Genomic DNA, 26,582 nt, shown 5'->3' on the forward strand with positions numbered 1-26,582 from the left:
AATATCGAGATAAAACAATCGTGGCACGTTTGTAATTTATTTCCCGGTGTATATAACATGGTTTTTGATTGGGCCACCTCATCATTGAGACAATGATGGCGACGAAAAGCATGTATCTTGTCGGTCTTGCAGTTGTAGTTGTGTTATTTCAAACAGTTGTCGCTGATGGCGTTAAAGGATCAGTTCAACTTAATTCGGGCGTCTTCGAGAAAGTAAGTCGATTTTTTTAAAAGCAAGCTGACAATGCTTTATTTTTGTCCGTTTTGTTTTCAAATCTGTAATAAGCTAGTGTTGTTTTGTCAATGTTTAAATGCGGGACAATATGGTTGCAAAAAAGAATTGACTGAGCTTAGATTTTTTTTATATATTTGTGAATGGCGGATTATTTCAAAACTACCCCATCTACATCTCTTTTGTTAGACGCAACAGCACTGTTTTCTCTATTCGGGCATATTTTGGTAAACTAACAGTGTCCAGACAGAGGCGTATATATGTGTTACATATGTCTCTGGTCCAGGAAAGCATAGTACAGATGGATAAGAAATTGCCTACATCTCTTCTTAACGATTTAGCGAAGAAATTCAAGTTAATTAGCGTTGCTGTCTTTGTTATATACAATTTTAATCCGAAAGTACATAATCATTTCAACATGAACAGTTGATAGTTTCAAATTGATTGTGCTAACTTTGTTGACGAATAATTTCTGATAACGTTTGATACTTGTAAAACTAAATGCATGTTTAAGGTATTAACAAATGAAAACTCGACCTATATTGCAAACCACTTTCTGCCCAACCCAAAATATATTAAAAATCATCTTTAAATAGCTCATGAAAAGGTTGGCTAAATTTTCAGACTGGTGTTGGAAGTTTTCTTATACATCACTTTAGATTTTTTGTCACAAAAATGAGGTTCCATTCTCACTGGTCGACAAAATTGTCAAGACTGGTCACAGCTACATTTACATGCAAGTCTACACCAACTACAGCATAGATGTGTTAGGGACATGGGTTAAGATCAAATTGGGTAAGAACAATAAGAAAAGGGGACTTCACAGCTCAGTGAACAAACACAAATGCAAAGTTTCTCATCCCTTTATAATAAACATCCTTGTAGTGACTGATACGAAATAGACATTGCTAACTACAAGCATGTGTAATTTTGATGCATAATTTTGAGCTGTCTGATTCATGGCTTCATTCAAGGTGTTTACACATGTATTGCAAAAAAATATGCCTTCGACCTATTGCTATCAAGAGCAAGCAAAGTTATCACAATACATAGATAAGTTTACCTATCTTCACATCGCTAATATTTATGTGCAGTGTTATGAACAATTTTGATGCCTTCAACAGATTTGGAACATTCTTGTATTTGAGAGGATGCATTTGAACTATTGACACAGGTGTTTAAGCCTTTCATTTTCTGAGTAATATATTGGATAGGTGATAAATCTGTCCATTCTGCAGAGTATCAAGAGATGTGACAGATGTAATGATAGGAATTGTCACAGGTGTGGAAAAAATACCCCTGTACTACACAATATCACTACATTAATAAGTTGTCCTATAGGGACTCTTAACATCTGTTCTATCCTGAGTAGATCACATGATAATGATATCAGAAGTTTTTTTTTTTTCATAAAACACCAAAAACACCAGAGACTCAAAAAAACAGGTAAGATTTATAGTATGTTTAAAATACAAGTTAATACAAGGAATTCTTTGATAATTTTGTGTTGCCTTAATTTCTAGGTGAAAAATAGAAATAATATCTACCTCCCTTACATTAGTTCAAACTAGCATAAGAATCAGTTGAAAATTTCTGATTGATCATCAGTTTTGTCTGTCAAATCAATGATCATTCAAAATTGATTACAATTAATTTATTAACTCACCAAGCTCAAAGGGCCTAGTGAGCTGTGAGCTGTGGTGTAGTGAGCTGTTGGGAAACAGCAGTGATTGGCGTCTATCAACTTTTCCTTTAAACTGCTACAAGTCATGAATGACTAAGCACATTTTAACCAAACTTGGTGTGACGTATCCTTGGCAGAAAAGGAAATAGTTTTATATGAATGGTGGGCCTGGCCTCATAAGCAAAAAGAAATGTTAACATATCCATTTTGTTCAATGTTATGAGGCAAAGGTGAATGGATTAAGATTGGAAAGATTAATAATGAAAAATATATTTACCATATTTTCCAGGCAATAAACCACACCCGTCAGTGAGACATTTAACATAAGTTTGTAAATGAATTATACACAGATAGTTCTTTATTTTATTGATGTGTTTGAAAAACATAAAATAGCAATTATCAAACCTGTTTGACTTGGGAGTCTTCAAGGATTGTCTATGCACAGTTATAGGGCCTGACATTATGAGCAGTTTAATTAACAATATCTCCATCAGTGTCTCTACTGTGAAATTTTAACAAAGGCCCTTGCATTAAAAGGTATGGTTAATTAAATTCTTGAGAATGGTATTTTTTATTTCAATCTTTAAATTATCCTGTGTATGGTTGCAAATGACAGTTCTAGACAATCTGTTCAGTCACAAACATGTGATGGACAGATATTTGTAAAAAAAAATCTTGGCACTGATGTCTCGTACTGGTATCCTTGGTTTAGGTCACTATTTTTCATTCTTTCTGGAAGCATGACATGTTACAGTAACCAAAAGTATCAGGGTGCATGGTCATACAGGTCAATAGTACATGTGATACGCCTCAACAAAATGACCATTCTAAAATACATAACAGGCCAAAACTGATATGCAGACAATACACTTCATTTTCTTACACCTTTCATCTGGCATTGTGCGTCATGTGTCCGCAAACAATTTAACACTTTCAGCTTCGTCTCAAAAACCCTTGATCCAATTTCAGTGAAATTTTTGCAGAAACCTTCCCTGGCCTAAGATGAACCAAATTTGTGAATTATACAGTCCCCACACCCAGGGGCCTGAGGGGCTAGGCCAAAAGGGGTCAGATTGACCCATATTTCAAAAATCTTCTTCTCAAGACCCAGACATGTTAGAATCAAATACTCTCGTGAATGCAAGCATCTTAAGGTGCTTTGCAAAAATTCAGTTTGATGGCCCCAGGGTCTCGCATATCCCCGTGGGGAGGAGGTAAAGCTTATTATACTTTATATAGAAAAACTAGATTTTTGAGCATAATTTGTTTAATTTCCATTGGAAATATTTCAAACTTGATTAGAATTATAAGTTAAGGGTGGAGCCAAAATTGGTCAAATTGCCTTAAATTTTAAAAATCTTCTCAACACCCAGGTATGGTAAAATCAAATACTCTTCATGGATGGAAGCATCTTAAGGTGCTTATTATCAAAAGGAGTCTCACATTTCTCCCTGTGGAGGAATATTATTTTTAGACTTTACTGTAATTTTCATAGAAAAATTGTATTTTTAGCATAACATCGTTTATTTCCCACTGGAATTAACTTTATAAGAATAATCGGTATAGGATGACAGTTAATGATATCCATGTATTGACACTGTATATACTCAGTGTTACAATTTCTGTTTCATGACACTTGATAACTACCCTTTAATCTTTATATTCAATATTGTTTATCTCAGGTGACTGTCAAGGCCACTAGGCCTCTTGTATTTTTTTTTTTTTCATTCTGCCAATTTTTTATCATCCACATATAAGCAGCACCAGTATATAAGCTACACATCTGACCGCTGACAAAAAAACCTGCGGCTTTTCACAAATGTACATTTATTTACATTGATAACATTTTAAAAGCATTAGCACCTGGAGGTAACATTTCATGCCAGAAAAGTTACATCAAACGATATACCTAGAATGCCGTTAACTTGTGTATTGTTTCCACCTTTTGAGTGTGTTTATCCTCACAGGTTGTTATCCTGATAATAGCGAATGTAGTGAAAAACCTCTGAACATGTTTGAAAGAAATTGAATCATTTAGAGCTTGTGTAAATCATGTTATAATGTTACGTCCCGGACATTGAAACTACAGCAATTTTATCTCTTACTGCAAGTACATTGGTATATATGTTTTAGGCTGTTTAACAAAGGAAGACCTATATAATGGAGAGATGATGATGCAAGTCCAATGTTACTTCCATGATATCAGATGTATATGTTGGCAATCCATTGAAAATGTTGTTTGAAATGATACACAAGAAAGGCCATTTTATATTTAACAAATGGTGGATAAGAAGCATGTGGCATATCATATAGGTAGTTGTTCCTTGGACGCACAGGTTCACCAAACATAATTTAGTGTCTTCGTTACGTATTTCCATTCTGCAATAGGTTTACTACTTTGATGATGGAATGTGCATAGACATTAAATCTATGTAAAGCAACTTGGTATGACAGGTGTATCTTCTTTTTTTTTTTTTTTTTTTAAATATGTCTGGGATGAAACATGGACTTGGATTCTGAACTGAATGTAATGCAGGACACCATAATTGCAATTGGTGAATAAAATCCTTGTCAAGAGATATAAAAATATCTTTAAATATTATTTTGAAAATCTTAATAGATATTAGTTATTCAGTTGCAATATAGAAAACAAACATCTTCATCTATTAGTGCCAAATTTCAAAATTGGTGTCCTGTTATGTCTGTTAATTATTTTTGTAAATAAAACTTATTTGATGGCCTAAAACCTAACTGACAAATATTCATGGCAATGTATTATCGAAAAAAAAAAAAATTTTTCATGAATTTTAGCAATAAAATGTACTTGAAAAAGAAATAAATTCTCAAATGAACAGCATTTGGTGTCCTCTTACGTCCAGGAACTCTTCATACACAGCTGTATTTTCTCCATCATTCATAGCAGAACTATCTTCTCCTTTATTGGTCAGGATGCAACATCATTTCATGTGAAATCTACTACATCATGGTGTTTCACCTTCAGGGGTCCGGAAAAGCACTCTTCCGGTCATCATAGACAAGTGAAAGTTGTCTCGGACAACCAGATTTATCTTTGTCAGTCGTCCGTCGGACGAGTACTCTTTTCGAATGATATTAATGTTACAACTTAAATTTCAATAAAAATGTAAAGAAAATTTAAAACAAAGAAACATGTTTACAGTATGGAAAATGAAATATTCCAGTCTCACTCTTAACTTTTGATTACACCAGGACTCCCATGACGTCAAATATAGCATTCAGAATACCTTAGTCATTTTCCCGCTGTCAAACTGATGTCAGGTGCTCTTGTTCTTAACAGCATCTAGTCAGTCAGATGTAAAGAAATACTACGACTAGGCCTAAGACTAAGTCGTGCACAATGTCTGACGCAAAGCAGCCATCACTACATAGCTTTTTTCACTAAAACTTCAAATGAAAAAAAGTCACATGTCACATCATCGCGATTAAGTCGCCATTTCATAGCTGAATTTGGATGAGTAAATTTTTCAGCCCACTAGTCCTGTGCCTAGTGGTTTAAAAATTTTTTCCAGACCCCTGACCTTGCTTTAAATTTTCAAAAATGGCTGTCCCGGATGTAACAAATGACACCAAAGATTGCTGAAATACCTCAAGCAAACAATACTCAAACTCCACTAATCGGAATGCCATATGAAATCCAAACTTGTGTAGAGTATCTCTTTAATAAAGTAAATGACTTTTGCAGATCCTGAGGAAACACAAAGCAGTTTTGGTAAAGTTTGATGAGACTTATCCGTACGGTGAGAAACAGGATGCCTTCAAGGAGGTGGCTGCTGCAACATTGTCACAAGATGACATTCTGGTGTCAGAAGTTCAAGTCCAAGGTAATTGTCAAATTCTGGTGCCAGAAGTTCAAGTCCAAATTCTGGTGCCAGAAGTTCAAGTCCAAGGTCATTGTCAAATTCTGGTGTCAGAAGTTCAAGTCCAAGGTCATTGTCAAATTCTGGTGTCAGAAGTTCAAGTCCAAGGTCATTGTCAAATTCTGGTGTCAGAAGTTCAAGTCCAAGGTCATTGTCAAATTCTGGTGTCAGAAGTTCAAGTCTAAGGTCATTGTCAAATTCTGGTGTCAGAAGTTCAAGTCCAAGGTAATTATCAAATTCTGTTACCAGAAGTTCAAGTCCAAGGTATATTACGTCATACATAATTCAAATTATAATACTATCCAAAAGGTTCAAACATTGCTGATACAGGCCTGGAGATCCAAAATAAAAACTGAAAAACAGTTATGTCCAAAGATTTCACTTGATGTGTTAGTAGACTGATGGTGAGAGGTGTCCTCCATCAGTATTAATCCTCATTTTGTTTAGCACAAATAGAAATTTGATGAAATGATACATTTTCTAAAATCATCAGGATTGATCCCCTCCCTACAGTAATTTTTCTCGACCCCCCTCTTCAATAATTTATCTCAACCCCCTCCCTACAGTACTTTATCTTGACCCCCCTCCCTACAGTAATTTATCTCGATCCCCCTCCCTACAGTAATTTATCTCTACCCCCTCCCTACAGTAATTTATCTCGACCCCCCCCCCCCCCTCCCTACAGTAATTTATCTCGACCCCCCCCCTCCCTACAGTAATTTATCTCTACCCCCTCCCTACAGTAATTTATCTCGACCCCCCCCCCTCCCTACAGTAATTTATCTCTACCCCCTCCCTACAGTAATTTATCCCGACCCCCCCCCCCCCCCAACCCACCCTTCTGTAATTTATCTCGACCCCCCTCCCTACATTAATTTATCTCTACCACCTCCCTACAGTACTTAATCTTGACCCCCCCTCCCTACAGTAATTTATCTCTACCCCCTCCCTACAGTAATTTATCTCGACCCCCCTCCCTACAGTAATTTATCTCGACCTCCCTCCCTACAGTAATTTATCTCTACCCCCTCCCTACAGTAATTTATCTCGACCCCCCCACCCTTCTGTAATTTATCTCGACCCCCCCTCCCTACATTAATTTATCTCTACCACCTCCCTACAGTACTTAATCTTGACCCCCCCCCTCCCTACAGTAATTTATCTCTACCCCCTCCCTACAGTAATTTATCTCAACCCCCCCTCCCTACAGTAATTTATCTCGACCCCCCTCCCTACATTAATTTATCTCTACCACCTCCCTACAGTAATTTATCTCTACCACCTCCCTACAGTAATTTATCTTGACCCCCCTCCCTACAGTAATTTATCTTGACCCCCCTCCCTACAGTAATTTATCTCGACCTCCCTCCCTTCAGAAATTTATCTTGACCCCCCTCCCTTCAGTAATTTATCTCGACCCCCCTCCCTACAGTAATTTATCTTGACCCCCCCTCCCTACAGTAATTTATCTCGACCTCCCTCCCTTCAGAAATTTATCTCTATCCCCTCCCTACATTAATTCATCTCTAACCCCTCCCTACAGTAATTTATATTGACCCCCCTTGTAATGTGATGTGTTATCACACTGATAACAGCTTGTAATGTGATGTGTTATCACACTGATAACAACTAGTCATGTGATGTGTTATCACACTGATAACAACTAGTCATGTGATGTGTTATCACACTGATAACAGCTTGTTATATGTTATCACCCTGATAACAGCTTGTAATGTGATGTGTTATCACACTGATAACAGCTTGTAATGTATATGTTATCACACTGATAACAGCTTGTAATGTGATGTGTTATCACACTGGAAAAAGTATAGTGATGTGATTCCTTATTGTAGTAAACCTTGTTTATCAGATGTTTCATTTTGCAGATTATGGTGATAAAGAGAATGCAGATTTGGCAGAAAGGTTCAGTGTGACAAAAGATGACTTTCCTGTCTATTTTTTGTTCATGTCTGGAGATGCAGAAAACCCGAAAAAATTCCTCGGCAATGTGAAAAATGCTGACGACATAAAAAAATTCCTTATGAGGGAATCAGGTAAAATCTAGCGAAAGCATTTGCTGGGGATTTAGATCAAACATCCATACTTATTATAAAGGACTGTTGTGTCAGAGTGTCAGGGTTGCAAGGTCAAAGTCAAGGTCACTATTACCATTTTTAGAAAGCCATTGTCAGCGCTCTAGCAGTTGCATTCCTTGAAGAATTGTGATCAGTTTTCACAAACTTACAAAAGATTATTATTATATATCAAACAAGTTCTATCTTCAGGGTTCTAGGGTCAAGGTCTCTTTTACTATTTTTAGAAATCTTTGTCGGTACTATAGCAGCTTCATTCCTTAGATTATTTGAATGAAATGATGACTCGAATTACGAGGGAATTTTCGCTGTTTACGATGCCTTGTTTATTTATGCAACACATTCTTTATAATGAATAATACTTACACTTAAATAATTGGCCAAAATTTGCTATAAATGGAACTATACTTACAATCAAGGATTTGATTACTTGCACCCATTTATTATATTTAAATATTTTCTAATTTTAGGTCTTTGGCTTGGCTTACCTTCATGCCTAGAAGATTATGATAAAAGAGTGAAAGAATTTTTGAAGGCGAGTGGAGATAAACGTCAAGACATTTTAGCTACTGCAGAGGAAGAAGCTTCAAAAGAAAGTGACGAATCAAAGAAAAGATCTGCTGACATTTATGTTAAAACTATGAAAAAAATAGTTGAAAAAGGAACAGAATTTGTTGATTCAGAAATTACAAGGGTAGAAAAACTGAAAGATGGAAAAGTTAGTGATAAAAAGAAAGAACAATTAAATGAACGACTAAATATTTTAACTTCTTTCCAGTTACTTCAGAGGGACGAGTTGTGAATGTTTCATTTCTGTCTTCCACTTTCATCAAATTTTACACATTTTCCATTAAAAAAGTAAAATAAGATTTTGAAGTGCACTGCTCATTCTTTATTTATATAAAGTTAGAAATCCCACCCAAAAATATGACAGAGACTTCTAATTTGATATTTCTCATTTGTGTTTTTATGACATGTATGAGGTGAGCAAAATTTTCTCAACATTTTGTAAGGAACTACGGAAATTCTGATAAATATGTTTTTATCAGCTTTAAAGCTTCCTTTATTTACTCAAGTTGTAGAAGTAAACCAAATTCTTTGTGAATAAGTCCTGGAGTATCAAGGATGGTTCCAGGGGTACAGAGAGTGAAAGTGATGGTAACCCCTGGAGTATCAAGGATGGTTCAAGGCGTACAGAGCCAGGGTACAGAGAATGAAAGTGATGGTTAGCCCTGGAGTATTCAGGATGTTCCAGGGGTAAAGAGAGTGAAAGTGATAGTAACTCCTGGAGTATTAAGGATGCATACATGGTAGTTTTGCATTACCATTATGTTGTAGTGTCAGTTAAACCTTGTAAACAGTTTTGAAAAGCCAAGTTGTTTTCTAAATATCATAACTGTATTTTTAAATGAATGGCTATGATGTAGAATGAACTTCTGCTGTCTTTACATATCTATAGTAAATAGTGAGTTTAGACTTCATCGACAAGGCAACTGTACAGCTTTACTGTAATTCATGTTTTTAAGTTTTAAATAGTGTTGCGTAATATAAAGACACATTTCTGTGTATATGGTTATAAGGCTGTGGACCAACCTCACTTGGTGTCTGTGGTTATAAGGCTGTGAACCAACCTCACTTGGTGACTGTGGTTATAAGGCTGTGGACCAACCTGACTAAGTGTCTGTGGTTATAAGGCTGTGGACCAACCTGACTTAGTGTTTGTGGTTATAAGGCTGTGGACCAACCTGACTTAGTGTTTGTGGTTATAAGGCTGTGGACCAACCTGACTAAGTGTCTGTGGTTATAAGGCTGTGGACCAACCTCACTTGGTGTTTGTGGTTATAAGGCTGTGGACCAACCTCACTTGGTGACTGTGGTTATAAGGCTGTGGACCAACCTGACTTGGTGACTGTGGTTATAAGGCTGTGGACCAACCTGACTAAGTGTCTGTGGTTATAAGGCTGTGGACCAACCTCACTTGGTGACTGTGGTTATAAGGCTGTGGACCAACCTGACTAAGTGTCTGTGGTTATAAGGCTGTGGACCAACCTCACTTGGTGACTGTGGTTATAAGGCTGTGGACCAACCTGACTAAGTGTCTGTGGTTATAAGGCTGTGGACCAACCTCACTTGGTGACTGTGGTTATAAGGCTGTGGACCAACCTGACTAAGTGTCTGTGGTTATAAGGCTGTGGACCAACCTGACTTGGTGTCTGTGGTTATAAGGCTGTGAACCAACCTCACTTGGTGACTGTGGTTATAAGGCTGTGGACCAACCTGACTAAGTGTCTGTGGTTATAAGGCTGTGGACCAACCTGACTTGGTGTCTGTGGTTATAAGGCTGTGGACCAACCTCACTTGGTGACTGTGGTTATAAGGCTGTGGACCAACCTGACTAAGTGTCTGTGGTTATAAGGCTGTGGACCAACCTGACTTAGTGTTTGTGGTTATAAGGCTGTGGACCAACCTCACTTGGTGTTTGTGGTTATAAGGCTGTGGACCAACCTCACTTGGTGACTGTGGTTATAAGGCTGTGAACCAACCTCACTTGGTGTCTGTGGTTATAAGGCTGTGAACCAACCTCACTTGGTGACTGTGGTTATAAGGCTGTGGACCAACCTGACTAAGTGTCTGTGGTTTATAAGGCTGTGGACCAACCTGACTAAGTGTCTGTGGTTATAAGGCTGTGGACCAACCTGACTTGGTGTCTGTGGTTATAAGGCTGTGAACCAACCTCACTTGGTGACTGTGGTTATAAGGCTGTGGACCAACCTGACTAAGTGTCTGTGGTTATAAGGCTGTGGACCAACCTGACTTAGTGTTTGTGGTTATAAGGCTGTGGACCAACCTGACTTAGTGCTTGTGGTTAAACGGCTGTGGACCAACCTGACTTGGTGTCTGTGGTTATAAGGCTGTGGACCAACCTGACTTGGTGTCTGTGGTTATAAGGCTGTGGACCAACCTCACTTGGTGTCTAAGGTTATAAGGCTGAGGACCAACTTGACTTGGTGTCTGTGGTTATAAGGCAGTGGACCAACCTTGCGTTGTGTCTGGTTATAAAGAGGCACATCAGCCTCACTTTATTTTAGAGATTTGAGGTTCAAATTTTGAAGAATTAGCTTCATTTTCACTGTTGTGTTTATAATTCATATATCAAAAACATTTGGAATTACTAGAAATTTAATTCAAAAGTCCAATGTTATGTTATTTAAAATGGGGACCACACACTATGATTGTAAAATGTTTGTGGGACTTTGCTTTAGTATGGTACAAAATATCATGTTCTCTGATACCAGTGACACACATATTTCTTTTTATTGTGCAACATGTTCTTGAACTTAAATTCAATTTTCAGAACCTTATGAGGTTAATGTTTGACTTCAATGTAATGGTTATCAAACCGATTTGATGAAGAAAATTGCAGATCACTGTGGCTATACTGGAATACCTCTCCAACAGTGACAATAGCAGATTTACACATCACATCCTGTGATTAGCCGAGGGCATCAACCTTTGATATCACCTGATCCTGTGATTAGCCGAGGGCATCAACCTTTGATATCACCTGATCCTGTGATTAGCCGAGGGCATCAACCTTTGATATCACCTGATCCTGTGATTAGCCGAGGGCATCAACCTTTGATATCACCTGATCCTGTGATTAGCCGAGGGCATCAACCTTTGATATCACCTGATCCTGTGATTAGCCGAGGGCATCAACCTTTGATATCACCTGATCCTGTGATTAGCCGAGGGCATCAACCTTTGATATCACCTGATCCTGTGATTAGCCGAGGGCATCAACCTTTGATATCACCTGATCCTGTGATTAGCCGAGGGCAATTTGTGAACCATTGACTAAGAAACCAGGTCTTCACAATGAATATTAAAATTCAAGGTGGTAATATGACCTGGGAATCTCCAGAATATTTACTCAAAATATTGCCACCTGTCTGCCATTTGTTTTTAACTAGTCCTAAAATTAAACACATGACTAGAGACCAGGCGGAAGCTACATTTGAAATTTGAGACAGATCTAAGAATGTTTCAAGAAAAAGCAACAACCAGATGTGTTTTAAGGGGTGATTTGAACAGGGTTTTTTTATGCTTGTGATTGACTATAAAAAACGTTTCTGTATTTGGTGTTAATTTCTGAAATTGGCCTTTACATTGTTAGAGGTTTCCTCCAAAAATGTCAAAGCTTTGAGCCAGTTTACTGTACATTTCCTAGAAATAGTTACATTACTTTGTGTCAATTTGTGAACTAATAAAGAAATAAATGTGATTGTGTATTAGTGTTTTGATATGACAACCAATTTCCTCCATACGCTGTTATCTTATTTAGTTTTAAGTCAATGATTTAATCTGACAGATCACACCAGATGGGGTATAATTTGTAAACAAGTTGTTCTGTCCTATCCACCTGTTCCTCATAGTAATTGTTCATTGGCTAGTGATGAAGTCCTTTGGTAGAAGTCGGGGGCCATATAATCTACAATTTTCGTGTGCCTTTAGCCATGGAAGGTTTTTATACACCGCCAGTCGTATATTGGCGTCGTCTTGTCTGTCCATTTCTTGTCAACGCAACTCCTCATAAACTAGTCATCAGATTTTCACGAAACTTGCTCAATGTCACTACTACAATGGGTAGATGTGCATGAAGGGGCAATTTTTTGGTTCATTGATTTTTGTAAGATTTATGCCATTTTCAACTTTGTATCTGTAGCTTGCTCATAGTGGAGCCTTGTGAACGCAACTCCTCCTAAAATAATCTTCAGATTTTCACAAAACTTGCTCAATGTCCCTAATACAACGGTTCGATGTGCATGAACGGACAATTTTACAGTTTATCGAGTTTTGAAAGATTTATGCCATTTTATCTTGATCTTTATATTTTGTGGTGGCGTATATTGTGTCCACAGCACTCTTGTAAAATTTCAATAAAATCAGTTCAGGAGTTTTCCAAAAGAAGAAAATGTTAAAAGTTTATGACACAATGCCTGACGCAAGGGGATTGCAATATGTCACTCCATACAACCCAATAAAAAAGTGTTAAGCTTATTGTGCAAATGGGTTGGACTCGACATATGAAGATTTGGAACCCACCATCATACTTGGTTGTTGTGATGTAAAGATTGTGTTCTTCCTTAAATTGGACCCAAGGAATCCTGCAGTATCCTTACTTGGAAAAGTTAAGTGTCAAACCCTGCATTATGATAAAGCATTGTCTACTAATTGTATGATAAAGAATACAACAGGTACTGGGCTTTTTCTTTTTTATTAAGACAGCACTGTACAGCGAAATAAAAAGTTAGTCAAAGAGACCAAAGCCCATGTCATCATCCGATTCTTCGGATTCTTCTTTCTTTTCTTCTTTTTTCTCTGAAAGTACAAAATATGATTGCAATTAAACAACAAAAGATGCAAGCTCACATAAGAAAACATGCTTCTGTAAGGAACAGCTTCGGATAAAAAAAAACAAGAGGGCAATGGCCTTTTGTGGTCATCTGACAACTGACGTACATGCTGACAGACCACAAAAGAGTTCTGATGGATTTTGCATCAAACCAAAAAAATCAGATTTGAAAGGACAATCTCAGGATCTCTTCAAGCACATTTGAAATCATATCTCGAGTAATGTTTCAGACCAAATTTGGTTGGAACTTTGGAGTAGCATTTTGCAGCAAAATATTGCCTAATGTCCCCTTTTTTGGGCCCTGCTCACAGGTCCCTACGAGTCTGAATTAGGGAAAAAAAAAAAACCCTCCATCCCCAATGTTATTTCAGACTAAACTTGGTTGAAATCTGCTCATGCATTAAGCAAGAGTAATGTTTCAAAGGCAAAGTTTTTGGACAGAGTATGTGCATCATGAATAAAGCAGCATAGCAATAAGTCATCTTGGCATGTTTGGTCAAAAAGAAATAGTGAAAACAAACTTTCAAAGTCAAAATCTAAGATGGCCGCTTTTCAGCCATTTTGTTTTTCTGATCAGTCCCAAAATTACATGGGCACAACTAGAGACCAAGGGGATAATACACATGAAATTTGGGAGAGATCCATCTATTACTTTTCAAGAATCAAGCGATATCAACCATCAATGAAAAAATTCCAAGATAGGTGGTAGTCGACAATTTTTTTTCTTCTTATCAGACCCAAAATCAAACAGGCACAAATAGGAACCAAGGGGATCCTCCATATGCAATTTGAAAATGATCCATGCAGTACTTCACAAGAAAAAGCGATAACAACAATCATTTACAGACGGATGGACATTGGATGATGATGGACTAAAAAGAAGGAAAAGAGCCAGAATCCAAATTAATCAACTGAAAAGCAATTCTTATTGACAATTTGGGATGTGACTTTTTCTGTCTTATTTTGTGAAGAAACTCCATTGACCAGATAATTAATACATACTGGATTATTTCAATTTGATCCTTGTGAAGAAAATTCACCCAGTAGGACAGAATTCTGTGTTAACAATGATTTTACATAGCACAACTCACCCTCCTTTTTCTCCTCAGGAGCAGGTGCAGATCCACCAGAACCACCAGCGGGGGCACCACCTCCAGATGGGACAGAGGCAAGCTTTGCAGTTCCTGAAGCAAAAAATAGTTATGGAAGATTTCTTTCTTGTGTTCCCACCATCATTCTCTAAAATTTCTTTCCAAAGCACATGTACGTAAATTTATACTATACCTTCAAAATTTATTTCGAGGTATTAGATAGCAGATCAATTGTATCCACCTAGGAAAAATGTCATCTGCTTCAAAGAACTTGCAGCGAGATGAAATAATAACTGCCAGAGCTTGTTATTTAGGTTTTTTTTCTGTGAACTTGTTATAAAGTAGACATTGGTTATTACCTGCAGCAATAAGTTCTTCAATGTCTTTTCCCTTCAGTTCATTGATAATCTTTTTGATCTTGTCTGCCTCAGCTTCAATGCCAACAGACCCAATGATCTTCTCAAGGTCTGCTGCTGATGGATTAGCATTTCCTCCAAGGCTTGCAAGCAAATAGGCTGCTACGTAACGCATGCTGAAAGGATACAACAGTAACACTTGTAATTAAAGACACACGTGTACAAAAGCACCTCCATGAAATTGTGTAAATAGTAGATGTTATACAAGCAAATTAAAAGGAGAATGAATGGGAACACTGTCACTATTAGAGGTATTCTGTTAACACTGATTGTAGTCAGACTCAAAACTTTTGGTCAGGAAATAACTACACCAGTATGTCCATAAAATTTATTTTACGTTTGCTTGAAATTATCTCTTATGAAGGTAAAAAGGCTTTAAAATGATCACTTTGGGCGAAGTAAACCTTTTTTCTCACAAACATAAACCACAAACTTCAAAATAAATGGAGAAGCAAATGCCCAGAATTTTTGCTATGTATCGTACTTCTTTAGTGTCTTTGCTGAAGGGTGAAGTGCTGTCCATTGTCAAGCTAGAATTTACCTTTATTGCACCTGCATATTTGTACACAAGTTTTAGTGTAGACACACCATGATGTGTATATAAGCGATCAGTGATTTGTTTGAATTCACTGTTATCCTAATCTCTTGAAGGATTGAATATTAAGCATATATACAAATAGTAATGTCGCTTTATCTGCCTTTGAAGTTGTTAAGTGTTTTTAATCATGATTATTATCTTACCATGAACCAGTTCTTAAATACAGTCTAATATTCCTAACTACAATGTATTTCATACTTTTGTTGTTTTGAATATAAGTTATGACAGTCTGTGTAAGAAACTTCTTACGAACTGAAAAGGAAATTCTGATTTTTTTCCTTCTTTCATTGTACCAAAAAAAAGATATTTGCACCAGGCAAAACATTATACTGACTAATACAGCCAACCTATGAAATCAAATTTGAACAGATCTACATCTGATTACTGAAACATAACTAATTTTTGAGCCCTGATGAACAACAGCATGTCCATGGTCATGATTTGTTAATGTTATTTTTTAAATTGCATGAAATCTCCGGCTACAAGACTGGAAAAGCCTACCTAGAAAAATTCCCATAGCAGAAACGCAGTTGGCTATCGATCTATCTCAGTACGACTCTATTAACATCCTGATTATACACCTCAAAAGTTGTGAGCAGTAGAACTATATATTCTTCTTTTTCTACCCTGCGACATGAAAAGCGTCGTCAGGAGTCCAATTCTTGTTGTTGACTGATCCACAGTTGTCATAACCACATGTAGGTTTTAACAAGAATTCAATCACAGCCATTTTCTGTTTGCCTTTTAATGACACCACAGTCTAATAAAATAGAAAATGTGGCAACGCAAAGGCAGTTTGAAGTATATACATTTCTGGGAACCATAGCGAAGATAGAGAATACGATAAGTGGCGTCAAAGAATGATTATTTATGGAATTATATAATGTAGACAGGAAACACGTATTGGGCAAGGTGATTGGGATTTAAGGGGCAAGGTGATTGGGATTTAAGGTGCAAGGACTGGGTGCATTACATTAACAAGGAATGGCGGAAGCAGACCTGACCACGTGGTTGAGTCGAGTCGTATTAATAACAGCTCAAAATGATCTATAACGCATTCAATTTCTTCAAAATTATATCGAAATAATATAAAAGCTCATAAACAATTATCTGAACACAAATTATATCATTATAGGTTATGATTAACCTTACTTTTAAGTCTATGTATGACACGAAACGTAGGACAAACCAGTGCCGATTGTTGAACGATGTCGAAAGGAAGTTGCTACGAGGAAATCTGGGAAATACTTAAAAAAATGGAATAAAAAGGAAACGAAATTATTAAGTGTAAACTATAAACATCGCTTTATTTTAAATTTAAATTACATAAATTTAACCAGTTGAATCGATGAAAGATATATGTAATTATAATTATTTCAAATTAGGAGAGGAAGCAGTCGGGAACCCTCGGCACTTTCCGCCAGCGAGAGAATACCACTGGACAGTCGGGGACTCTCGGCACTTTCTCTAAAAAGTGCCGAGGATTCCCGATTGTCAAACGCTTAGCAGACTGAGACGAATACTTTGTTAAATATGGCTGACAGACTCACTCAGTTACAAGATGCTGTGAATCAGGTTTGTCAAATTTAAATTGTGACGCATTTCAGCGGCCGTCAATTACTCGACATAAAATATAAGATGTTAGCGCGATTAGTTCTAACAAACTGTATCTACTGTCTTTACCGTTCTTGCAGGCTTTAAACGGATCAAGTTAGACAACCTCTCATATGAGTTAAAGTCCTGCATTTGAGGAATAATTACTGCTTCGGGTAATCAGTTATTTGCTAAAATGCAGGATAATTCTGAATTAGAAACACGTAAATATCGTTGAAATTTTTGCAACAGAAAAGGGAGCCATCCTTTATACCGAACCCAATAGTCGATGTGACAATGTATGTAATTGCCAAGGAAATATTCATCTACGATATCTACCTCTGTGTTAAAAGGAAAACTAGTACTTGTATCATTGACTTCGTTTTCCACCGACTTCATTGTATACTAAGTGGCAGTATTTAGTGCAAATGGCATAGGTGGGCATGTCCTCTTTTTTTTAGCCTCACTACAATCAGCTGATATTGAATGGAGGTGATACAATTTGTGATTTTAACAAAACGCGAGACAAGATAATTCACAGTCTCTTGTGTGAAAATGTGCATCATTGTATTGGTTATTGGGCCATGTAAAAATATTTCATTTTCAAATGACCTTGCATTTTGGTTAAAGAGCCAGATCCACTCTGTTTTAGATATTTTTTTTATATTTTATTCACTGGAAATGTTGTTGTATACTAATAGATAATATATAAATAAAGACTTGTATAAAGTTTCAAACTTGAAATTGAAAGGGTACCAGAGATATTGGTGCCAGAATTAGTCTCATTAATCAACACCAGGATATGAATATTGATTAGGAAAAGTCATGTGATACATTCAGACGCGGTCAGAACCAAAACAAAAATGGAGGAAGAGGTGAGTTGTATGTCAATGTGACATCGCTTGTAAAAAGATTTTACCGATAATGCAATCAATACTCTATATTTCCTGTATGGAAATCATCTAACGTATCTATTGATCACATCTTTCAATGCTTAGATATGACACAAAAATGTGCAGATTACAAGAAAAACTACGATTAATTGCCAAGAGGCCCTCAAATGGGGACAACGATACTGTAACAAACATATAGAACATCATGAAATAGATCTATCTAAAGCGAATATTCAATGATAAGAGTATTTATGAATATGATTTTAGAGTGATACTACACAAGAGAGCCATACAGAGAGTGATACAGAGTATCAACCAGCCATCCTCTTTCTTTTCGCCTCAGAGTCTAACAACACCTTTTCTTCCCCACTTCCTTCGCACGCTCTGCCATGTTGAAAGACGTCAGATTTATTTACAGTTCTTTGTGCATGCGTCAGAGGGCAGGACTTCTGGCATAATTATGGATTAGCACTGAGTCGTTTCAAATTCTTTTTTAAAACTATTTATTATGTTAGATTGGTAGTGATTCACTTTAAAATTGCAGTATTACAGGATTAGCCAGAACTTTTGCTGCCAGAGAAAAATAGAAAATCATGAATTTTATTTATTTATATATAAAATGATATCGGTCGAGAAGTGGGTCTGGCTCTTTAAATAATTACCCAAAGTGATAATTATCACTCAAATGCAGGACTATTACTCATATGAGATAAGTGGTAATTAATTACTGGTTCCCCATTCCCAATTTACACTTTTCTCTTTAAGCATACACAGCAGTGAGAAATCATCCCATATAACATCACACCATGTAAATATATATCATGTATAATATTATTTTCATATTCTGTATACATAATTTATTGATTATTATCTCCCTTGGTTCCTCGTCTTATTTTCGCACTTTTCACACTGGAAATGATGCTCTAAAATACTACCAGGTAGGTGAATCATTTTGTGTGTGGTTTTTTCCACAGCTAGCTGACCAATTCTGTAACAGCGTTGGAATTCTCCAGCAGTGCTCCCCTCCTAGTACATTTGCTGGATTTGAGAAACAACTTGGAAAGTCTCCAACTGATACACAAGAAGGTTGGTTGTTTTATAGAAACTGTTAAAAAATGGGAGTATTTGCCATCATCACATGGTAGGATGTCCAAAGCATCCTGCGTCTGTGGTGCATTTGTTCATCTGTTGTTACTCCTTAACAACTCTTCTTATTGTTATTTCTAGAGAGGTACAGAATGGATCTTTCTTAAGTTTCATGTGAAGGTTCCTAGTTGTTTTATGTCTATTTTGAGACTGATTGTGATGAAAATAGCCAACAAGTGGCGGTCTTGGGTGCAGACTTTGTGGTTTGTTATCACTAGGGCAGCACTTGATTATTCTCAGATTTCATCAGAAAGGACCTTCTGATACCTAAGTATGCTATCTTTACTTTGGACTGACCAGAAAATATCATCAATCAGTGGTTGTTCTAATATGGATCCTTTTCAAATTCCATATACAGGTTCAATCTAGTCCCTATTTCTGCATTGTCCAAATCATGATTGTAGAAACAAAATGGCCAACTGGCTATTATCTTCGTTTTGACAGCTATAGTCTGTTGAACTCTTTTCATTAGAAGAAATTGTTTAAAATGTTACTACATGATTCATTTTAATATAAACATTAATGTTTGTGGTTAGAATGCAGAATATATTTATTTTTTCCTTAAAAGAAAGAAGACAGAATGTTAGTACCCCTATTAACCAGGGATGTAATCCGATATGTACTATTAGAACTAGGTTCCAAAGGAAAATGTTATTGTTTATCAAACTTTTTATTAGGTCATCTGACCCGAAGGGTCCGATGACCTATAGTCATCATGCTTCGTCCGTCGTCGTCCGCCGTGCGCCGTCCGTAAACTTTTCATTCAAACGACTTCTTCTCAAATACTCGAAGGTCTAGGGGGCTAATACTTGGCACAGAGGATACTGGCATGGAGCTCTACCAAGTTTGTTCAAATGAATGACCTTGACCCACTTTAAAGGTCACAGGGGTCAAATATGTTAAAATCTTTAAACAACTTCTTCTCATTAACCAAAAGGCTCAGAGTGTAGATATTGGGCCTGTGACATGCTGGGATGAAGGACTACCAAGTTTGTTCAAATGAATGACCTTGACCCACTTTAAAGGTCACAGGGGTCAAATATGTTAAAATCTTTAAACAACTTCTTCTCAATAACCAAAAGGCTCAGATTGCTGATATTGTGCCTGTGGCATGCTGGGATAAAGGGCTATCATGTTTGTTTAAATGAATGACCTTGAACAACTTTCAAGGTCACAGGGGTCAAATATGTCAAAATCTTTAAATAACTTCTTCTCAAATACTAGAAGGCCTAGGGGGCTAATACTTGGCCCATAGCATGCTGGCATGGAGCCCTACAAAGTTTGTTCAAATAAATGACCTTGGCCCACTTTCAAGGTCACAGGGGTCAAATATGTTAAAATATACAAAGGACTTCATCTCAATAAGCAAAAGTCTATGAGTGCCGATATTGGGTCTGTAGCATGCTGGGAGGAAAGGCTACCAAGTTTATTCAAATGAATGACCTTGAACAACTTTCAAGGTCGCAGGGGTCAAATATGTCAAAATCTTTAAATAACTTCTTCTCAAATACTAGAAGGCCTAGGGGGCTAATACTTGGCCCATAGCATGCTGGCATGGAGCCCTACAAAGTTTGTTCAAAAGAATGACCTTGTCCCACTTTCAAGGTCACAGGGGTCAAATATGTTAAAATATACAAAGGACTTCATCTCAATAAGCAAAAGTCTATGAGTGCCGATATTGGGTCTGTAGCATGCTGGGAGGAAAGGCTACCAAGTTTATTCAAATGAATGACCTCAACCCACTTTCAAGGTCACAGGGGTCAAATATGTTAAAATATACAAACGACTTCTTCTCAACAAGCAAAAGTCCATGAGTGCTGATATTGGGCCTGTAAGATGCTTGGAGGAGAGGCTACCAAGTTTGTTCAAATGAATGACCTCAACCCACTTTCTAGGTTTGGCTTGCTTTTTGTCAGATGACCGTTAAGGCCCATGGGCCTCTTGTTCTTGTCAGAACTTTGTGTCGGTGTGGTGTTGTTGTTTAAAGCCAATCAATTCCTAAGTTGCTTATTTCCTTCACTTTTTATTGGGGTGTTTTTCGGAAGTTCATCTACTCAAGAATGATACAAGAAGTTGATAGAACACCAGAATTATTCAAACTATGTGCCTATGTTATTTCAACTACCAGTAAATGTAGTTATCCTCCTGTTTCAGATTATGCTGCCATATTTGCCAAACTTATTGCCAGAACAGCAAAAGACATTGATGTCCTGATCGAGTCACTACCTGTTGAGGACTCGTCACTAGAGCTACAGGTAGAAGTATACACAGTCACAGGACACGTTATTGATGTCCTGATCAAGACTATATATTGAGGATTTGTCTTGGTATTGATTGTTTTCATTCCTGTTCCTATATGGTTAAACATAGAAGTAATGTACTTAAATAAAAAACCAAATGGCAAGATTTTTTTGTTACTTTCAGATTGCTACTCTAAAGAAGCTGGAAACAGAAAATCAAGACACAGCCAAGAATTTAGAGGATATTGTCAGTAAAGGGGAAGGACTTTTGGAACAGATACAAAGTGCTTTACGAGACATTGCTCAATGTCAATTACAGTGTCAAGCCATGGAGTCGAACTCCTGATATCAAAGAGTGAGCCTTATGTGACAACTTTGTGAAGAAAGAGGATTTTCAGTGCACGATGAAACATCGCCCAGTGTCAATCACAGTGTCAGATTATTATGTCTTGCCAACATCAGCTTGATATAGCCATGACCATTACAATGTCTGCTGATGTCACCTTATCAACTAAAGCATAAGGCTCCTCCTCCTGTGTTGATTGATCTGGCAACCTTACATCACAATGTTGATGAAAATGTCAGATTGACATCGCAATGTCAATACAAATGTCAGGTTTACATCACTATAATATCAGTTTGACATCAAAGTGTTGATAAAAAAGTTGAATTGACATCACTGTGTCAATATAAATGTCAGGTTGACATCGCTTTGATAAAAATGTCAGATTCACATTCCAGTGTTGATAAAAATTACAGATTAACTTCACTGTGTTACTTGAAATGCTAGTTTTGATTAATCAATTTCAGTTAACACAACCAGGTGAGAGATACAGGTTATTGAGGTTATTTTGTTATTGCGGCCCTGTAACAATAACATGTCCTTGATGTAGAGTTATCACCCTTTCCATTGTTTGCCAGTGGTACTGAAAATGGAATACCTTTAAAAATTAGCTTTGTCATTGAAACATTATGTGTATTTTTCAGGAATGAGTGGTATTTCTTTGTCATGTGGTGCAATGTTTATATATAGACATGAACAAAGTACAGTAAACATGTATTATTTACATTCACAAGGAATGAGTAATATTTCTTTGTCATGTGGTGCAATGTTTATATATAGACATGAACAAAGTACTGTAAAAGTGTATTAATTACATTCACAAGGAATGAGTGGTATTTCTTTGTCATGTGGTATAATGTATCTCTATAGATATGTATATGAAACGATAACCTTGATGAGAACTTCCTTTATGATTGAATTAAAAGCGAGGAAAGTTCAGCATTATTATTTTGGTTTCTTCTGGTAATTCAAGGCTGATCAACACAACATTCATGGTTCCAGCCAGTATTCCCTACTTCAATCTCTAGAGAGTTCAAGCTAGTATTTCCTACTTCAATTTCTAGAGGGTTCCAGCCAGTATTCCCTACTTCAATCTCTAGAGCGTTCCATCTAGTATTCCCAACTTCAGTCTCTAGAGGGTTCCAGCCAGTATTCCCTACTTCAATCTCTAGAGGGTTCCAGTCAGTATCCTACATCAATCTCTAGAGAGTTCCAGCCAGTATTCCCTACTTCAATCTCTAGAGCGTTCCATCTAGTATTCCCTACTTCAGTCTCTAGAGGGTTCCAGCCAGTATTCCCTACTTCAATCTCTAGAGGGTTCCAGTCAGTATTCCTACTTCCATCTCTAGAGGGTTCCAGCCAGTATTCCCTACTTCAATCTCTAGAGCGTTCCAGCCAGTTTTCCTTACTTCAATCTCGAGAGGGTTCCAGCCAGTATAAACTTCATTAATTAGGTCAAGTTAGGTCAATATAAATATTAATTAGGTCAATATAAACATCAATTAGGTCGATATAAACATCAGTTTGGTCAATATAAACATTAGTTTGGTCAATATAAACATCAATTAGGTCTATATATACATCACTTAGGTCAAAATAAATGCTACGTAGGTGAATTTAATTATAGTCAAACTATTTGAAGTCTTGCTGATAGTAGTGCTATTTGATCGAAGTGATACCGGTTGTAGTGCTATTTGATCGAAGTGATACTGGTTGTAGTGCTATTTGATCGAAGTCATGCCGGTTGTAGTGCTATTTGATGGAAGTGATACCGGTTGTAGTGCTATTTGATCGAAGTCAAACCGGTTGTAGTGCTATTTGATGGAAGTGATACCGGTTGTAGTGCTATTTGATGGAAGTGATACTGGTTTTAGTGCTATTTGATCGAAGTCATACCGGTTGTAGTGCTATTTGATGGAAGTCATACCGGTTGTAGTGCTATTTGATGGAAGTCATACCGGTTGTAGTGCTATTTGATCGAAGTCATGCTGGTTGTAGTGCTATTTGATCGAAGTGATAGCGGTTGTAGTGCTATTTGATGGAAGTGATACTGGTTGTAGTGCTATTTGATGGAAGTGATACCGGTTGTAGTGCTATTTGATGGAAGTCATACCGGTTGTAGTGCTATTTGATCGAAGTCAAACCGGTTGTAGTGCTATTTGATGGAAGTGATACCGGTTGTAGTGCTATTTGATGGAAGTGATACCGGTTGTAGTGCTATTTGATGGAAGTCATACCGGTTGTAGTGCTATTTGATGGAAGTGATACTGGTTGTAGTGCTATTTGATCGAAGTCATACCGGTTGTAGTGCTATTTGATGGAAGTCATACCGGTTGTAGTGCTATTTGATGGAAGTCATACCGGTTGTAGTGCTATTTGATCGAAGTCATGCTGATTGTAGTGCTATTTGATCGAAGTGATACCGGTTGTAGTGCTATTTGATGGAAGTGATACTGGTTGTAGTGCTATTTGATGGAAGTGATACCGGTTGTAGTGCTATTTGATGGAAGTCAAACCAGTTGTAGTGCTATTTGATGGAAGTGATACCGGTTGTAGTGCTATTTGATGGAAGTGATACCGGTTGTAGTGCTATTTGATGGAAGTGATACCGGTTGTAGTGCTATTTGATGGAAGTCAAATCGGTTGTAGTGCTATTTGATGGAAGTGATACCGGTTGTAGTGCTATTTGATGGAAGTGATACCGGTTGTAGTGCTATTTGATCGAAGTCTTACCGGTTGTAGTGCTATATAGTACCTTAGGTCAAAATAAGTGCTATTTGATCGAAGTCCTACTGGTTGTAGTGCTATTTGATCGAAGTCATATTGGTTATAGTGCTATTTGATTGAAGTCATACCGGTTTTAGTACTATTTGGATTATGACGCAACAGATTTTCAAATAAACCTAAATCGTGACCAAAATTCTGTAAAAAAACCCCACTCAATTTGTTCAATGCGTATAACGTTCAACTTTCGATCCTCAAAACTGAATTAGAAGTATGCATGGTTGTACTTTGAGAGCCAGGGTAACTGAAAGCAACAGTCGCTGAAAAGTGGAAGGTATGACGCCGGGTGTAGCTATAAAACAAACACCAGATGTGGTAGCGTTTCGTTATTCAATTGCAGCAAAATGATCAGCACTCAATATAATTAAAATAAAGGATTGGCTTTCGAAATAACCATGACAGAATAAGTAAATTATTCTAGGTTTGGCTATATCAATGTCATTGTATATGAGACACGTTCGTTCACGTCAATTGTTGGAAAATGATAGTGAAACAGGGATACCATTCTGATCTCCCAGAATTATTACCCTTTGTTTCACTTGAGCCATTCTGATCTCCCAGAATTATTAACCTTCGTTTCACTCTAGCCATTCTGATCTCCCATAGTTACTGCTCTTCGTTTCACTCGAGCCATTCTGACCTCCCAGAGTTATTGCCCTTTGTTTCACTCGAGCCATTCTGATCTCCCTGAATTACTGCCCTTTGTTTCACTCGAGCCATTCTGACCTCCCAGAGTTATTGCCCTTTGTTTCACTCGAGCCATTCTGATCTCCCTGAATTGCTGCCCTTTGTTTCACTCGAGCCATTCTGATCTCCTATAGTTACTACCCTTTGTTTCACTCTAACCATTCTGATCTCCCATAGTTACTGCCCTTTGTTTCACTCGAGCCATTCTGATCTCCCATAGTTACTGCCCTTTGTTTCACTCGAGCCATTCTGATCTCCCATAGTTACTACCCTTTGTTTCACTCGAGCCATTATGATCTCCCATAGTTACTGCCCTTTGTTTCACTCGAGCCATTCTGATCTCCCTGAATAACTGCCCTTTGTTTCACTCTAGCCATTCTGATCTCCTATAGTTACTACTCTTTGTTTCACTCTAGCCATTCTGATCTCCTATAGTTACTACCCTTTGTTTCACTCTAGCCATTCTGATCTCCCATAGTTACTGCCCTTTGTTTCACTCGAGCCATTATGATCTCCCATAGTTATTGCCCTTTGTTTCACTCGAGCCATTCTGATCTCCCTGAATTGCTGCCCTTTGTTTCACTCCAGCCATTCTGATCTCCTATAGTTACTACTCTTTGTTTCACTCTAGCCATTCTGATCTCCCATAGTTACTGCCCTTTGTTTCACTCGAGCCATTCTGATCTCCCTGAATAAGTGCCCTTTGTTTCACTCGAGCCATTCTGATCTCCCATAGTTACTGCCCTTTGTTTCACTCGAGCCATTCTGATCTCCCATAGTTACTACCCTTTGTTTCACTCGAGCCATTATGATCTCCCATAGTTACTGCCCTTTGTTTCACTCGAGCCATTCTGATCTCCCTGAATAACTGCCCTTTGTTTCACTCGAGCCATTCTGATCTCCCATAGTTACTGCCCTTTGTTTCACTCGAGCCATTCTGATCTCCCATAGTTACTGCCCTTTGTTTCACTCGAGCCATTCTGATCTCCCAGAGTTACTGCCCTTTGTTTCACTCGAGCCATTCTGATCTCCCTGAATTACTGCCCTTTGTTTCACTCGAGCCATTCTGATCTCCCATAGTTACTGCCCTTTGTTTCACTCGAGCCATTTTGATCTCCCTGAATTGCTGCCCTTTGTTTCACTCGAGCCATTCTGATCTCCCAGAGTTACTGCCCTTTGTTTCACTCAAGCCATTCTGATCTCCCAGAGTTACTGCCCTTTGTTTCACTCAAGCCATTCTGATCTCCCTGAGTTACCTTCCTTCGTTTTCACTCTATCAAGGCATGTTATAGTGTTAAGCTTGACAGCCGAAGGGTGCCTATACAGTCGAGCGCACACGACAAAACCCAAAAGTGACATCACTGTCATTAAACAAGTGTTATGCAACAACGTTCCAGGCATTACAAGTTATATAAATTTTGGAATTTTCTCAACGTTTTGAAAAGATGATGTAGACCTGATTCAGTGCGCA

At 37.5% G+C, this 26,582-nt stretch overlaps 3 protein-coding genes across 3 annotated transcripts; 2 read left to right on the forward strand and 1 right to left on the reverse strand.

The window, feature by feature from the left end:
• The first annotated feature begins 92 nt into the window (after positions 1-92).
• On the forward strand, positions 93-10,003 carry LOC132564002 (endoplasmic reticulum resident protein 29-like). Its single transcript, XM_060228752.1, has 4 exons — positions 93-212; positions 5,637-5,775; positions 7,698-7,865; positions 8,375-10,003. Exons 1-4 carry the CDS (start codon positions 93-95, stop codon positions 8,704-8,706), a joined length of 759 nt encoding a protein of 252 aa, XP_060084735.1. The 3' UTR covers positions 8,707-10,003.
• A 3,163-nt stretch (positions 10,004-13,166) lies between these two features.
• On the reverse strand, positions 13,167-16,659 carry LOC132563999 (large ribosomal subunit protein P2-like). The gene is made up of 4 exons (XM_060228750.1): positions 16,578-16,659; positions 14,771-14,943; positions 14,412-14,504; positions 13,167-13,286 (listed from the first exon to the last, which is right to left on the reverse strand). Exons 2-4 carry the CDS (start codon positions 14,940-14,942, stop codon positions 13,216-13,218), a joined length of 336 nt encoding a protein of 111 aa, XP_060084733.1. The 5' UTR covers position 14,943; positions 16,578-16,659; the 3' UTR covers positions 13,167-13,215.
• Positions 16,660-16,954: 295 nt separating this feature from the next.
• LOC132563998 (mediator of RNA polymerase II transcription subunit 21-like) lies at positions 16,955-22,585 on the forward strand. Its single transcript, XM_060228749.1, has 4 exons — positions 16,955-17,000; positions 18,886-18,997; positions 21,212-21,312; positions 21,482-22,585. Exons 1-4 carry the CDS (start codon positions 16,959-16,961, stop codon positions 21,641-21,643), a joined length of 417 nt encoding a protein of 138 aa, XP_060084732.1. The 5' UTR covers positions 16,955-16,958; the 3' UTR covers positions 21,644-22,585.
• Positions 22,586-26,582: the final 3,997 nt, after the last annotated feature.

The sequence above is a fragment of the Ylistrum balloti genome, unplaced genomic scaffold (assembly GCF_031769215.1).
Source record: "Ylistrum balloti isolate Yb309-2 unplaced genomic scaffold, AGI_CSIRO_Ybal_v1 Utg371962, whole genome shotgun sequence".
Taxonomy (NCBI): Eukaryota; Metazoa; Mollusca; class Bivalvia; order Pectinida; family Pectinidae; genus Ylistrum; species Ylistrum balloti.

Bases quoted from the DNA above. Each gene is read 5' to 3' on its own strand.
- LOC132564002 (XM_060228752.1), top strand. From the start codon at position 93: ATGATGGCGACGAAAAGCATGTATCTTGTCGGTCTTGCAGTTGTAGTT. The intron at 213-5,636 runs GTAAGTCGATTT...TGACTTTTGCAG, and splicing joins ATTCGGGCGTCTTCGAGAAA to ATCCTGAGGAAACACAAAGC. The intron at 7,866-8,374 runs GTAAAATCTAGC...TTCTAATTTTAG, and splicing joins ATTCCTTATGAGGGAATCAG to GTCTTTGGCTTGGCTTACCT.
- LOC132563999 (XM_060228750.1), bottom strand. From the start codon at position 14,942: ATGCGTTACGTAGCAGCCTATTTGCTTGCAAGCCTTGGAGGAAATGCT. The intron at 14,505-14,770 runs GTAATAACCAAT...TTTTTGCTTCAG, and splicing joins TGAAGAACTTATTGCTGCAG to GAACTGCAAAGCTTGCCTCT. The intron at 13,287-14,411 runs GTGAGTTGTGCT...TTGTACTTTCAG, and splicing joins TCCTGAGGAGAAAAAGGAGG to AGAAAAAAGAAGAAAAGAAA.
- LOC132563998 (XM_060228749.1), top strand. From the start codon at position 16,959: ATGGCTGACAGACTCACTCAGTTACAAGATGCTGTGAATCAG. The intron at 17,001-18,885 runs GTTTGTCAAATT...TTTTTTCCACAG, and splicing joins TACAAGATGCTGTGAATCAG to CTAGCTGACCAATTCTGTAA. The intron at 21,313-21,481 runs GTAGAAGTATAC...TGTTACTTTCAG, and splicing joins ACTCGTCACTAGAGCTACAG to ATTGCTACTCTAAAGAAGCT.